Below are 13236 nucleotides of genomic sequence, written 5' to 3' on the forward strand. Positions count from 1 at the left end.
AATTTTTGTTGATTAGCCTCAACTATGTAAACATGGACAGGTGCACAACAACACCCACAATCAGCCACTCAAAATATGGCAGGGTTGCAGGAAAGGCTGATATGGAGGAATGAAGCGGGACAAGAAGAAAACTGAGTGAGGAGGAGATAGTGAGAAAAATGAGAGGCATGACGATAGAAAGATACTAGAGGAAGATGGATGAGAGATGAAAGAAACAGAAGGGATGAACAGAGGAGGAGGAGTGGGACAGAGAAAACTGCAAGCACATTATGTTCAGGGTGAGTGGCAGGTCAGTTATTTTGCAACACTTGTGATACAGTTTGTCATGCAAAGGCAAATTTGTGGGTGTAAGCAGAAGCGTGTTTTTAAGTGTTCGTATGTGTGCAGGTTTGTGAGTGGGAATGTGTCCGTGTGTGGGGATAATTTGGATTAAAAACTGAAGTAGTCTAAGTTGAAGAGTTCATAGCAGTTTCTTTCTGAGGTTCACTGAATGAATATGAAAATGGCACATAGGATACAATATATGCTACTCCAAGAAATATAATGGAAACCTTAATGGGTTTTATGTGTGAAGTTCAGTTCACTTGTCACGAGAAGTACCAAAAAGTGAGGATCTCTGAGCATCTTTTTGGTTGGTGTTGTAATAATAACTAATTGTCTATAGGTTCAGCCCCACAGGCAATGCCTTTCACATTGTCATTTGACACATTCCTATAGTACAAATATTGATTATAACCACTTTAAAAAGAAAAGCTTGCATGTATATAGAGGATGCCAATCCATACAGACACCAATTTCCCCGTCACATTCAGCACAATATGTGATCTACATCAAAAGATTTGCATGTAGCAAAGACTGTCAGCTATTAATTATAGGCTTTTATTAGCTCCCATTTTAAGCCATGTTACTGTGCAATTTAATCAGATGCAACTGTGCTATTGCCATCTGGAGTAAGGGAGCATCAAAACAGAACAGTATTGAGCCAGCTCTCTGGCACCAATATGACAGCAATCCACCAATGAAAAATGATTCCTCTCCAAGAAAAAAAGGCATCCTGGTGCAGCAGTGTAACAGAGCTGCCAGAGCCGTTTTCAGCACTTTATGTCCCTCATTTGCTCAGCTGTTCCCACCATTTTGGCTGCTCTACTGTATCCATCTGTGAGACTCTTATAGATGTATAGAATGAAACTACTGCTACGGTTTACAAGAGGACTTTCAAAACAGATAATGCTGAGATCCCACTTTGCAGACAGAGTGACATTGAAGCATAATAAGAAAGGAAAATGCCGACACAACACAAGCCTGTATCTATAAATACAGATTTTCAAACACTTTAAAGACTAGATATTGGATCGTACTTAAGATTTCCAAATGAGAGCTTCATAACAGATCATGTAAAGGCCGCTCCATGGTACGATCTGTGCCAATGAAGTGCCAAGGAAAATCATTGTCACCTCCGTTGTTTGCCAATTCAATTTACCTCCCAGAAAATTTAATCCCCAAGCTGTGCAGTCATGCAGGCTTTCCAAAGAGAGGAAACAATTACAAAACCTCAGCAAGGAGTGGGAGATTGGCTGCCACAGATATAACACAACACTGCTACAGAATTGCTAAGAAAACTTTCAGAGCTTTCTCAGTAGATGGGGTTTTAATGTTTAGTACAGCTGCTCACCCAGGTTGCATCAGGTGTTTATATTATTTTAGCTTCATGATTATAACTGCTCAAAGTTCCAATTTAACATCAGACATTAGCTCATAACTTTGCAAAAACAAAGGAAACCCACAAAGCCTCATTTACTGACTCGGTCACCACGGCTACTGATTCTATTAGCAAGAAAATGGATGGAAAACATCTCAACAGCGCTTGAACATTACTCCGCTCTAGCATTAGCGACCTCCAAGTCTCCAAATGATTTGCAAACAAGTGGGGTGGGGCGCTAGGAGGCACAAAGTTTCGAGCTGAGGGGAAAAAGATATGAGCTGTGACATCAAGTACAAAGTTCTGCTCCACTCATAAGATGCATGTGAGCGAGGCCTACTTAATGCTACTGTTCACTAGAGATTTTCTTGTCCACCATTGCACAAGTCTTCTCGGTTCAATGATTCACAGCCTGAGGTAAATCAGAACAGTGGGTTAACTCTGCCTTCTGGTTTTTCCAGACATACAGCAGAGAAAGAGAGTCTGTCCTCTAAAAACAGGCAAACTTCAAAAGAATCCCAGGTAACAATGGTTTCTCAACTTTTCTGACTTTTTAAACTTCAATTTTTAACAAAGCTCTCAAAGTTCATTAAAGACAGGGTTGCTTATCAATGTGAAGTAGATTCGAACTGTGGCAGCCTTTAGAAAGCCATACTTCAAAGCCTACATCAATATTATTACATTTTCTCTCCAAACAGCAGAGTGGCTTGCTTTTTCTGAAGTGTTGCCATGTCAAAAGATTATAGATACTTTTAAGAACTTTGTATTTAAGATAAGGCGCTGTAGCCAACAGGACTGCTCTACAATTTCACACGGCTGTGATGAAATGCTCACATCTCCCAAAGTCAATTTTCTGGACATAAGGAGCAAATGCTTTATTTTCAGGTAGCTGAAGAAAATCACCAAAACTTGAGTTTTTTTTAATCGCCCCCATGCAAGAGCTGTAAAATGTGTATCTGTGAGACAAAAACAAGGTTTTTATATAAGCATTTAAATTCCTAAACCAAAGCTGAGGTGGAAGTTTTCCAAATATGTAAAAAAACAACCCAAACAAAAACATTTTAACAATCTGACTGTGCAATGTTCCAGGAATAGAAACAATTATCAAAATCTTCCAAATAGGATGGATTCCAACAGGATTTAGTCAGACAGGGTCGCGCATGAAGATGCGTATACACATTCTGATACAGACACTTGCACACACACACACACACACACACACACACACACACACACACACACACACACACACACACACACACACACACACACACACACACACACACACACACACACACACACACACACACACACACACACACACACACTCTTTTTCTCTCTAAAACACAACATAGAGGTTTGGGAGGAATTAGTTGAGGAGTATTTCAGAGGAGCTGTATTATTTTGGAGCCCCACTGTGAGGCAACTGCAGTCCTTTTATTTTAAAGAGAATACACTTCAGTTCTTTTCTCCAATTTCCCATTCCTCTTCTTCCTCTCCTACTATTTACCTCAGGGGGTTCTGTGAGACTTGTCCATCAGTACCCCCTACCTATACGGCTGGAAAAAACAGACTGTACAGACTGAAACACATCAAGCACTTAATGACTGACATTTTCGTTCTTTTTTTGAGAGGCGTACACTTGACAAAAGGACTAGGATTACATGCTGCCTGTGTCTGAATGGCACTGATCACGTCTCGCTAAAAAGAGAAAAGAAAAGAAAAAAAAGACTACTACAGCAACATATAACAAACTGACATGCTTTTCTTTTCTAATCTTATGTTAGCTTTCTTGCCACTGCTGGAATTTGGCCAGTACTCATCAATATGGAGCATTCTCACTTTTGATTTTCGCCAACCTTTGTACTGCCACATGAAAAACAGAGCTACAGTGATCAATGAGCCAAGCTTATATATCGACCATTATTAGCGTACTGCACATATCTACTTTTGAAATTGTCTCCATTAAATAATTTGCCAAATATCTATATGACCACTAATAGACAAAAACAAAAACTACCAAAACCTGTCAAGGGCCAAAGTTATTGATTCCTTGTTCCTTGACCAACTAGTTTCTGATCTCATTTAAAATTTCACCAAAGTTGGATTGTAATTTATTTAGGCCAAGTTCTGGTCAAGTTATTTTTGCAATTGTAATGAAACTCTGGTAACATTTTAAAAACGGATACTCTATCATACTGGGCAGGGAGAAAAATCTAAATCCAACTACAGCATAGCTTATTATCTTACTATTAACTCTTACTTTTAATTTCAGACCTCTGATAAGACTTCAGTGCTTAGATTAAACATTTTAGGCAATAGTGTTGGTCAGATTGTGATACGATTGTTTCAGCATCGAGCAATATGCCTCAAGCCAGTCCTTGGCATCTTAACTGTCATTCCCCTTGAATGGTAATACCTTCCCTCCTCCTTTCGCTCCTCATCACCTTTCCCTCCCATCCCTCAGCCTCTGCTGTCCTTCTGCTTCTCCCACCATTATAATGGTGATGCCTTACAAACTCATTTTTAACACAGCTCTCCCTTTCCCTAATCAAATCCACTCTTCCCTCCCTCATCCCTCTCTCTGACAGTGATGGATGGTGGCCTTCACCCGTTTATCGCCTTTACATATTTCTCTGCCCATCCGCTTAACGACACACATTCATACACACCGACTCTTCATGCCTCTTTCCATCGTCGTCAAACTTTCCCTCTTTTCCACTCATTCCCAGCTCTTCGCATTACTGGGTTGCATTTTCCTCCAACCACCATCTTGCTTACTCTTCTCCCATTTTCTTTTTTGTGTTTCTCCCCCTCTCTGCATTTCATGCAGTTAGCCTCTCTCTGTTCTTCCTTTGTTGTCCATTCCCATATCCAGTATTGATACCCCTCTTCCTGTGCTTTCTATAGACCCTGGATGACTGAAGCAGCCAGAATACGACAGGAATGACAGGGCAGGGGAGTGATAGTATCAAAAAGATGAGTGGACTTACAGTACACACGACTGCCGCACGAAGAGGCTATGTGGGCGTTCTTTTGTTCCTGCCTAGAGAGAGAGTGTGTGTATGTGTCTGCCTCCCTATAATTATGACTGTGTGGGAAGACTGTTTTGGTATGCTCGCGGTTGTTTCTGTAGGCAAGCGCTCACCTAATATGAAGGGCCTGAATTGTGAGTAAGAGTACATGCTAGGACGTCTTGGAGTGAGTGAAATTATTTCTGTGGGAGTTTGCATGAAAGGCTACCTCCGTGTTTGATCCCTGCATTCGTGCCAGTAGAGTCAGTGTGTATTTTCAGATTGAAGGGTGTCAAAGTCTGCTTCAGCAATGCGTACTTACAGTCAAATGACGTCGCTTTCAAAATTTTACTTCATTTCCACCTTCAACTTTGCACACTTAGTAGTCAAACCTCCTCACGATGCTGTGGTGACTGGCTGTCAGTGATTTTCACAGAAGCCTTGCAGTGTACCTATTCACACTCCAATCAGATCTGTGGATTACTGTGCTCGTGATAAGTGGCTTTTGAGAGCTAATACAAATCCCCTTGTTTGTAAACACTGCAACATTCCCTAAGTCGATTTAAGTCGATTATAAGCTAATGGCATTTGCGCGCGCCACAGAGAATGCACAAACACATATGGGAATATGCAGATTTGGAAATGTACATGCAAATGCACACACACGCACAGAGTTTATTAACATTATTAATTGTGGCTGGCATGTAAGAGGGCCCGATATTTATAACAGTCCACGGAGAATTAAAGACTGAGATCAAAAAGGGAATTAAGCCTCTAAGTGCAATAGGTCTTCCTTGCGAAATAACAAAGATATACTTCCAAACAGACACATTAAAGCTTTTAAGTCATGCCTGAAGCTTCTCTTAATTGCATGGGTTTGGTTTGGGTTCAAAAGTATCACTGAAAAACACTGCTAATGGAAATTCATCTTACTGAAGCTATTAGCGGTCCCATATTTAGCTGGGTTTGGCCTCACAAAAAGAAGCTGCTCCCACCCGGGGCTGTGGTGGGTGTTTAAACGGAAACTTTTGGAGGATAGGGTGAGGTTAGGTTCAGCCTCACAGTTCTGAGTCGTGCTCCAACAGTGGGGGTACTGAGTAGTTCTTTCCACAGACGCTTTTAGCTCATGTTCTCACTCACTTCATGTAGCCTTTCTGCTCTCTCCACCTGCCAGTTTCTTGCTCTCTGGAGGGTTGGGGGTTCATGCAGGGTAGGGTAGCACGAGATTTCCCAAAATAGAGACGGAGCAAAAGAAAAAAAAAGAAAACACAAAACACCTAAGCGGCTGTGCAACAATCATATGGTATGCATGCCTTGCAGCACACACACTCTCCCAAAACACAGACTAAGCCAAATGCATATGTACTTTCATGTGATGTATTTTTTACACACATAAACAGGATTTTGTGGAAGTTTCATCTGCTTGTCTAAACTCTCCTCTTGTTGTTTTTCTGTCCTCTCTTCCTCTGTGATTTGTCTCTCTATCATCTATCTTTCATTGCCCGACTCCCTTTATTCTTTCCTTCCCACAAAGTGACAAGCAGTTTTGATGCAAAAAATCTTTTGGCCTTATTGCTATACAGCGATGCCTGCTGCTTTGTGTGTGTGTGAGCGAGCAACACAGTGAGGGACTTAGAGTGTGTGCATGCTCGGATCTGTGTGTTCCCTTCTAGTTGCAAATTCAGCAGTAAACTCTTAAGAGCACGTGAAGGCATCCCAAGTCACATGTCACATTAATTCACACACACACACACACACACACTAGAAAAGCGTGGTGGGGCTAACATATAGTTTCACCATATACATTAAGTGGAGATACAAGTTGACAGTAGCAACTGTGCACAAACACACACACACACAGGCAGCAACTCACACATATTGTGCTGCAGCTGCATCAGTACAATATATAAAGATAAGACTTTATTGAGTCCCAGAGAGGAAATTCAAGTGCTGTAGCAGCACAAGAAACAGACCAAAGAGGAAGATAAAGATAAGGGAAGAAAACTATGCAAGATAAAAACAGAATTAAAAAGCTATATATTATACTCTACAACATCGTACGCAAATACTGTTATGGGGAAAACTACTTTTAACGAGTAATGTAGTTCCATAAATTCCTGAGAAAACTCTGTGAGTGGCTTGTGATTAAGTATTAAGCTACCTGACATGTAGTAACCAGTATCTGGAACAGGCACTTGAGCTTAATCACTTAGTTGCTTAACTGACTGATTTAAACTCAAGTGTGAGAGTTTGCAGTTTTCCTCAGTTTTATATCATGGTAAACTGAATATATGTGTTTGTTTTTTTGTGCATTTATGATATGTGCATGAAAAAAACTTTCATAAGTGAGAGTGGGCTTTCATAAATGCAAAATAAAAATGAAGTACTGCAAAAAAAGTTTGGCCCTGCTGAGGTAGAAAAGTTGTCATAATGAAAAATATTGATAAAGATTTATGGAAACCGTTTTTTTGGCACTGTAGAGACTGGTATCACATCCTCTTGAATATATTTGCATAAAAGGGTAGTTGAAATATACACCGACTCATTTTATTTCGCCACCATTTCAAACATTTGCTTAGCACTTTGCTATATGTTATTGGAAACTACAGGAAAAGCTGAGCAGCAAACAAGTTTATCCAAACGAGTGAATGTACAGACGGCAGTCTCATTATACAAAGTGCCCCCCCCCTAAAAAATACTCTTCATACCTGCGAAAATAGACTATTTGTTTGATTGCCATGTTTAAATGGAAAAGGGACAAGTTAGGGCATAGAAGATGAGGTTGAGAGGGAAAGAAAGAGCAAGAGGAGGAGTGTAAATGAATGGGACAGGGTGCTATCCATCTCTCTGGGTCAGATCGATCACTAGCTGAGGGATCGGTTACACCCAACTTGTGCGTGCGTGCGTGTCAGAAAGCTTCAATACTGCACTGCTCTAGTTGCAAATGGGATCTGCCCTCTAATAGAGAAAGAGCAAGACATGAAGGGGAGAGAGAGATGCAGAAGTGGAAGAAGAAAGATTTCAGGGAAGTAAAAAGTGGTGGTGAGGAGGAGGAGGAAGGCGCAAGGGAGAGAAATAGACACATGGGAAAATTAAGAGATAAAGCAAATGTGGAGGAAGGATAGGTGAGAAAGTTAGTGGAAGGAGGCGAGGGTGGGGAGGAAGAGCAAGGAAGGAGTGTGCCTCTGAGACAGGGAGACAGAGTATAGAACAAAATCGTGTGTGGCATGAGGGATCTGAGGATGTGTGTGTGCATAGGTGTGCATAGTTAGTGACCCAAAGTAGCAGCAGGAAAGGAGACAAGGAGGGCAGCAGAGTCAGCAAGCGATAGAGAGACAAGACAAAAAGACACAGGCAGAAGAGGGGGGAAAAAAGGGGGGGAGAAGGTGGTGAGGTAGAGCTGTGACTGATAACATTGTCGTACTCAGGTTGCCTCAAGGGCAGACAAGACAGAAAGAGGGAAAGAGGGAATGAGACACAAAGAAAGACAATGTGGAAATTTACAGAGCAGCCAGAGGCAGAAGGGGTTATAAGATGGAAGGTGAGCAAGGATGGAGAGACAGGATAGAAAAAGATAGAAAACACAAGAGCAGCACTGCAGTAAGATATAAATGGTAGAAGATGGATGGTGAGGAAACAAAGAACAATCCCTAATAATAGAGTCAGAGGAAGAAAACGAGAGGTAGGTAAGAGAGTGGCGGGGGGAGGGTGAAGGCGTGGGTAGGCATGACACAGGGAGAAGGATGTGAAGGCTTTCACATGGGGAAAGGAGAGAGGAGGTGAAAATGAAAAAGAGTGAGAGAAAGTTAGTGTGAACGAAGAAAGTGAAGTGAAGTGAAGTGCAAGGCAGAGACAGAGAGAGTAAAGGAGGGAAAAAAGATAAAGAACTGGCGGATGAAAGAAAGATAAAGGTCAAATGAAGGAGTGGAGAGACACAATAGGAGAGTGCGTGAGCGTATTGACATTCAGCGTGCTCTGGGTAAAGTAAGCTGTCTGACGAGAAAGCCTTGGCAAAGTACGGGGGTAAGCTGGTTGAGCCAAGTGCCTTCCTCGTTCTACGGCAACACCTGACGTTAGGGCTTTTCAGGGGCCGTCGCAGAGTAGACACATTTTAAGCGGCATTTCACTTTAGAGCATTTTCACATTTTAGTATGCACGCCTCCACAGGAGCTCAGGAGCAGTTGACTTCCAACATCGACTGCCCTGGGGACTAGCTGTCACTGCAGGCAGTCGTGACTTTGTCCCCCCCCAATACACATACACACACATTCGCGCCAACCCTCTCTCCTGCTGCATTTATTTATTTATTTTCAGTTTTTGAAACTGATGGCACCAGACACAAGGACATAACTACCTGTGTTACTACTGCTAAGGTGGAGTGTGTGTTGGAGTTGTTTTTTTCAGGTTGGTGTGAAAAAAGCACTGAGTTACTGGAAGTCATTAGAGCCACTGAGAGCCACTAAAGCATTTAGAGTTAAGAAGCAAGAAGCAAGACTTAACACCAAAACACTTCATTCATTGCAGCCTATTAAAAAGGTCCTATGAATGGGCCCAAACTCACCTCTTATCAAATCAAACTGCATTTCTCTCCTTAGTTAATTGCTCATCAGTTTAATGTTCTGTCCAAATAATCTGTTTCAGAAGGAAATACATGGCATTAAGGAAGTGACGATACCATTCATTGGAACCCAATGGGACACTCTATAAAGCTAATAGAGTTCACATTTTGGAAGTAAACCAAAGCCAACCGTGTGGTAGGGAGGAAAATGCAAAAGGCTGCTGGAAACCCCTGTGCTTTGATACCGACACTGCTTCAATATCTGAGCTTAATGTTCTTCTAGTTTCAAGCAGAAAGAGCAAAGTTAGCACCTAATGGAAATATTGAGCCAGCAATTTGTGTCAACCTGTAAAGTCAGCATGATATATGGTTATGTCTGGTTGTTACTCAAAGTATTAGGTTGCATACATTATGGTATATCCCTGTATGATCGCCTTGTCTAAGACTGTACTCTGCAGTGCCAGTTTCCAGATTGCTCCGCGTATAAATACAGACGTTTTTCTCCAACGATGTTAGTTTCTCTGTGTCTGTCTGTCTCTGACTCACCGTCTCATCCTGTCTCCTCTCCCTACTCACCGCGGCTGTGACTTATCAACACTCCCTGTCACTCTCTCTGTATCTAGGTTACAGTTGCCATGACAACTATTATGCATGCCAATCAGAGGCAGTGACTCATCTCTATACCTTACCACTTAGCTGTATTTAGGGATGTCTGTGCACAAAGCGCGCGTCTAGTAGGAGATTTTCTGCATGTCTGAGATTACAGTGAGACCGTTGTATGTGTTGTACTTGACTGAGCCTTGTGAGACCTACATTGTGCTTGACTTGAGTCTTGCTGCTGAATCAAGGCTGATAAGCTGGTGACCCAATTTGATTCCCCGACCCATAGTCCAGTCCAACGATAAAACACTTGTCTAATCCGATTTTACAGGTTTCTAGGTAACTGTTACTATGGGGACTGTCTGTGTTCAGTCTGTTAGGAGGTTGTTGCTAGGCAATAAGCTGTAGTGGTGACACGGTACACAGACTTGCTTGTGTGCTTGTATATGTAAGAGGTACAGCAAGAAAGGATTTGTTACAGGGCCGTCAACCATTTCTCAATATGGATTTTTTCAAAGAACAAGTTGGCATTAGTGCAGAGTGGTACTCATTTAAGAGGAGGCCATGGCCCCAACAAGTACTGTATGCCTGTGCGCAGAACAGGCTCTTTTTCCAGCACTGTCTAGTCAGAGTAGGAGGAAGACTGGAAACCAGACCATCTCTTATAAAACGATGTCTGACGAGGGAACGATTCTAAAACCCATTTTGCTCTTTTTTCCTCCCCATTCTCCCTCTTTGTCTCCCTCCAGGTCTGTGGATTGCCAGGCGTTCTACCATGCCTGTCCCCCCACCCCTCAATCCCCGCAGACAAAAACACCTGCCCCACACATACCTCCACCCCGAACAAAGGGCAGAGCATTTCACCTTCCCCTCCCTCTTCCCTCCATCCATCCTCTCTCTTTCTCTTATTCCCCATCTCCTTGTCTCATCTTTGCCCTCCTCATCACATCTCATCCACTGTGCCTGCCCCAGGGCTACGAAAAGGACCCTTCCCTATTCTGTCCCTTTCCCGGCATTTCACTGGCTGACTCTGGTCACATGCTGCCTCCTGCCGTCTCTGATTGGAGCTGGGGAGACGTGGGGTGTGGTCTCGGCCTGCCCCTTCCACTGCGTGTGTCGAAACCTTTCAGAGTCACTCAGCACGCTTTGTGCTGACAAGGGCCTACTGTTTGTCCCCCCACATGTTGACCGGCGCACTGTTGAGCTGCGGTTGGCTGACAACTTCATCACGGAGGTGGGCGGACATGACTTTGTCAACATGAGCGGATTGGTTGATTTGACTCTGTCGAGGAATACCATCCACCTGATCCGACCAATGGCCTTTGGTGACCTTGAGAGTTTGCGCTCGCTACATCTGGATGGTGAGTCATTTGATTCTAAGATAACTACAATGCTGATGACTTGAACTACTTGGATATGATAGTTTGAATGCTTACCTATACCTATATTTGTGTGTCTAGGTAATCGCTTGACAACAGTTGGACCCAGGGATCTCGCAGGTTTGGTCAATCTGCAACACCTGATTGTCAACAACAACCAGTTGATCAAAGTCTCTTCCCAGGCCTTTGATGACTTCTTGCTCACACTGGAAGACCTTGACCTCTCCTACAATAACCTCAGGAGGTAAGCTTTTGCCTCAGACACGATCACCCACACACATCATGCGTTCGAACAATCTACCCTATCCAGCTCTCTTTAGCAGATACACACTGTCATACTCTAGAGTTCTCCTATGCTCAGGTCTCAAGTGTATGCTGCAGACACACAGCTCAGCTCCCAAAATTTCAAGGCCCAGTGGAAACACTTTGTATGATAATGCAAGAGTCAGCAAACACAATGAAGAGAAACCAGCTCAAACCGCTGAGGCTGCGAGCAGAGGACTGAAAGCTCATGAAACTGAAACTGAATCTATTTTGATGAGGTCCTAATTTTCTTTGAGTTGTTATGATTTGATGCGCACACACCTGAGCTCACTCCACTGTATTTGAGTGTGAATTCCTGTAGCTGTTCCATATAGCTCGTCCTTCAGTGTACTGTGTAATATTCCACTAATCTCTGTCTAGGACAATAGAGACTTACGACATCACTATCTATTCTTCTGGACTGAATAATAAGTCAGAACAATGATGATATTCTCTATCAGTTCCCCATTCTCCTCTTCATAGTGGCCCACTGCGTTGATGAATTCAGCAGCTTTTGGCTGTCAGTTCTGATTAAGGTGTTTCATTTGTCTCCTCAACAGGAGTTCTCTGGCCTCTGTCCAACCTCCACCAAGCCATAAGAAAAGTGTAAAGAGTTTTAATGATGCATACCTTAGCCACTGCTGTTTGTTGCATGATACGGAGGAGAGTCTTTACAGACTGAGATATAAAGTGAATCTGCATTGCTGATTCAGTCTTATTAAGGTTAAAATGCTTAACTGGAAACATATTATGTCATGTGATAACTTATTTTAGGCAGGAGAAGAGATTATCCTGGTGGGGAGGCTCACCTGTCTAATTTAATTAAGAAGGAAACGGAGGGACACCTGGTGTCACCTGCAGCTTAAATTTGTTGAATTACAGTTTTTAGGAGAGTTTTACACAGCAACTCTGGAACCAGAACGGATCTCACATGGTTAACCTTCTGGCGAAATGATGTTTAGTAATGCAGTAAGGATGGGAGCCAACTATAGTCTACATTCATTGAAAAATAGAGAAGTTTTTATCTTGTTACTGGTTGTCTTTAGTACTACTTACATATAACTCTTGTTGCATATCAGGGTCTGTTTGTAAGATGAATTTGACAACACAAGGGAAATGTTGGTGGACTATTTAGACCATATCCATGTACTATAATATCCTAATATCCTAATGATTTAACAAATCATTGAACTAAGTGTGTCTTTCCCCTCATGCCTATTGTCTAGAGACAATCTACTGTAGAAAGATAGTGACCATCTGCTGTTTGTCGCTGCTGTCAATAATTCTGCTGCCCTTGAAGTGATTAAAATAACAAATTCCATTCATTCCATTACACAAAGCAATATGTTGCCTTCAACAAGTAACCTTTGAACTTACTAATGTGTTATTCGGAGTGGCAGCAGGTTCCCTTTCTGCTCAGCAGTAATGGTGCTACTGTGTTTATCAGATGACGTAAAGCAAACACATCCAAATATCCAGAAAAAGGTGCACTCTGTACTTAACTCAACAAAAACAGAGCACACGATTAAATCAACAGGATATACGTGACTCCTGACTCTGCAGTGCATTACTTCCCATTTACTCTATTTAACTGCTTCTCAGTTATCAGTTCTGACTCACTAATTTGCCCCGAACCCTTCTTAAGTGAATATGTGCACAAAAGGAATACAAAATGACAACAGC

At 42.3% G+C, this 13236-nt stretch overlaps 2 protein-coding genes across 2 annotated transcripts in view; one reads left to right on the forward strand and one right to left on the reverse strand.

Annotated features, from left to right (window-relative positions):
* LOC139222527 (pyruvate carboxylase, mitochondrial-like) overlaps window positions 1-13236 on the reverse strand; it is a 274531-nt gene that overhangs the window by 83674 nt on the left and 177621 nt on the right. The window lies entirely within an intron of this gene.
* The window catches only part of LOC139222720 (leucine-rich repeat and fibronectin type-III domain-containing protein 4), a 33628-nt gene that overhangs the window by 5333 nt on the left and 15059 nt on the right, over window positions 1-13236 (forward strand). Inside the window, exons 2-3 of the mRNA XM_070854564.1 lie at window positions 10621-11232; window positions 11332-11494. Coding sequence (XP_070710665.1) covers window positions 10647-11232; window positions 11332-11494 — 749 coding nt within the window. The 5' untranslated portion in view covers window positions 10621-10646. The remainder of the gene's footprint in view (window positions 1-10620; window positions 11233-11331; window positions 11495-13236) is intronic.

This window comes from Pempheris klunzingeri, chromosome 23, assembly GCF_042242105.1.
Source record: "Pempheris klunzingeri isolate RE-2024b chromosome 23, fPemKlu1.hap1, whole genome shotgun sequence".
Lineage (NCBI taxonomy): Eukaryota > Metazoa > Chordata > Actinopteri > Acropomatiformes > Pempheridae > Pempheris > Pempheris klunzingeri.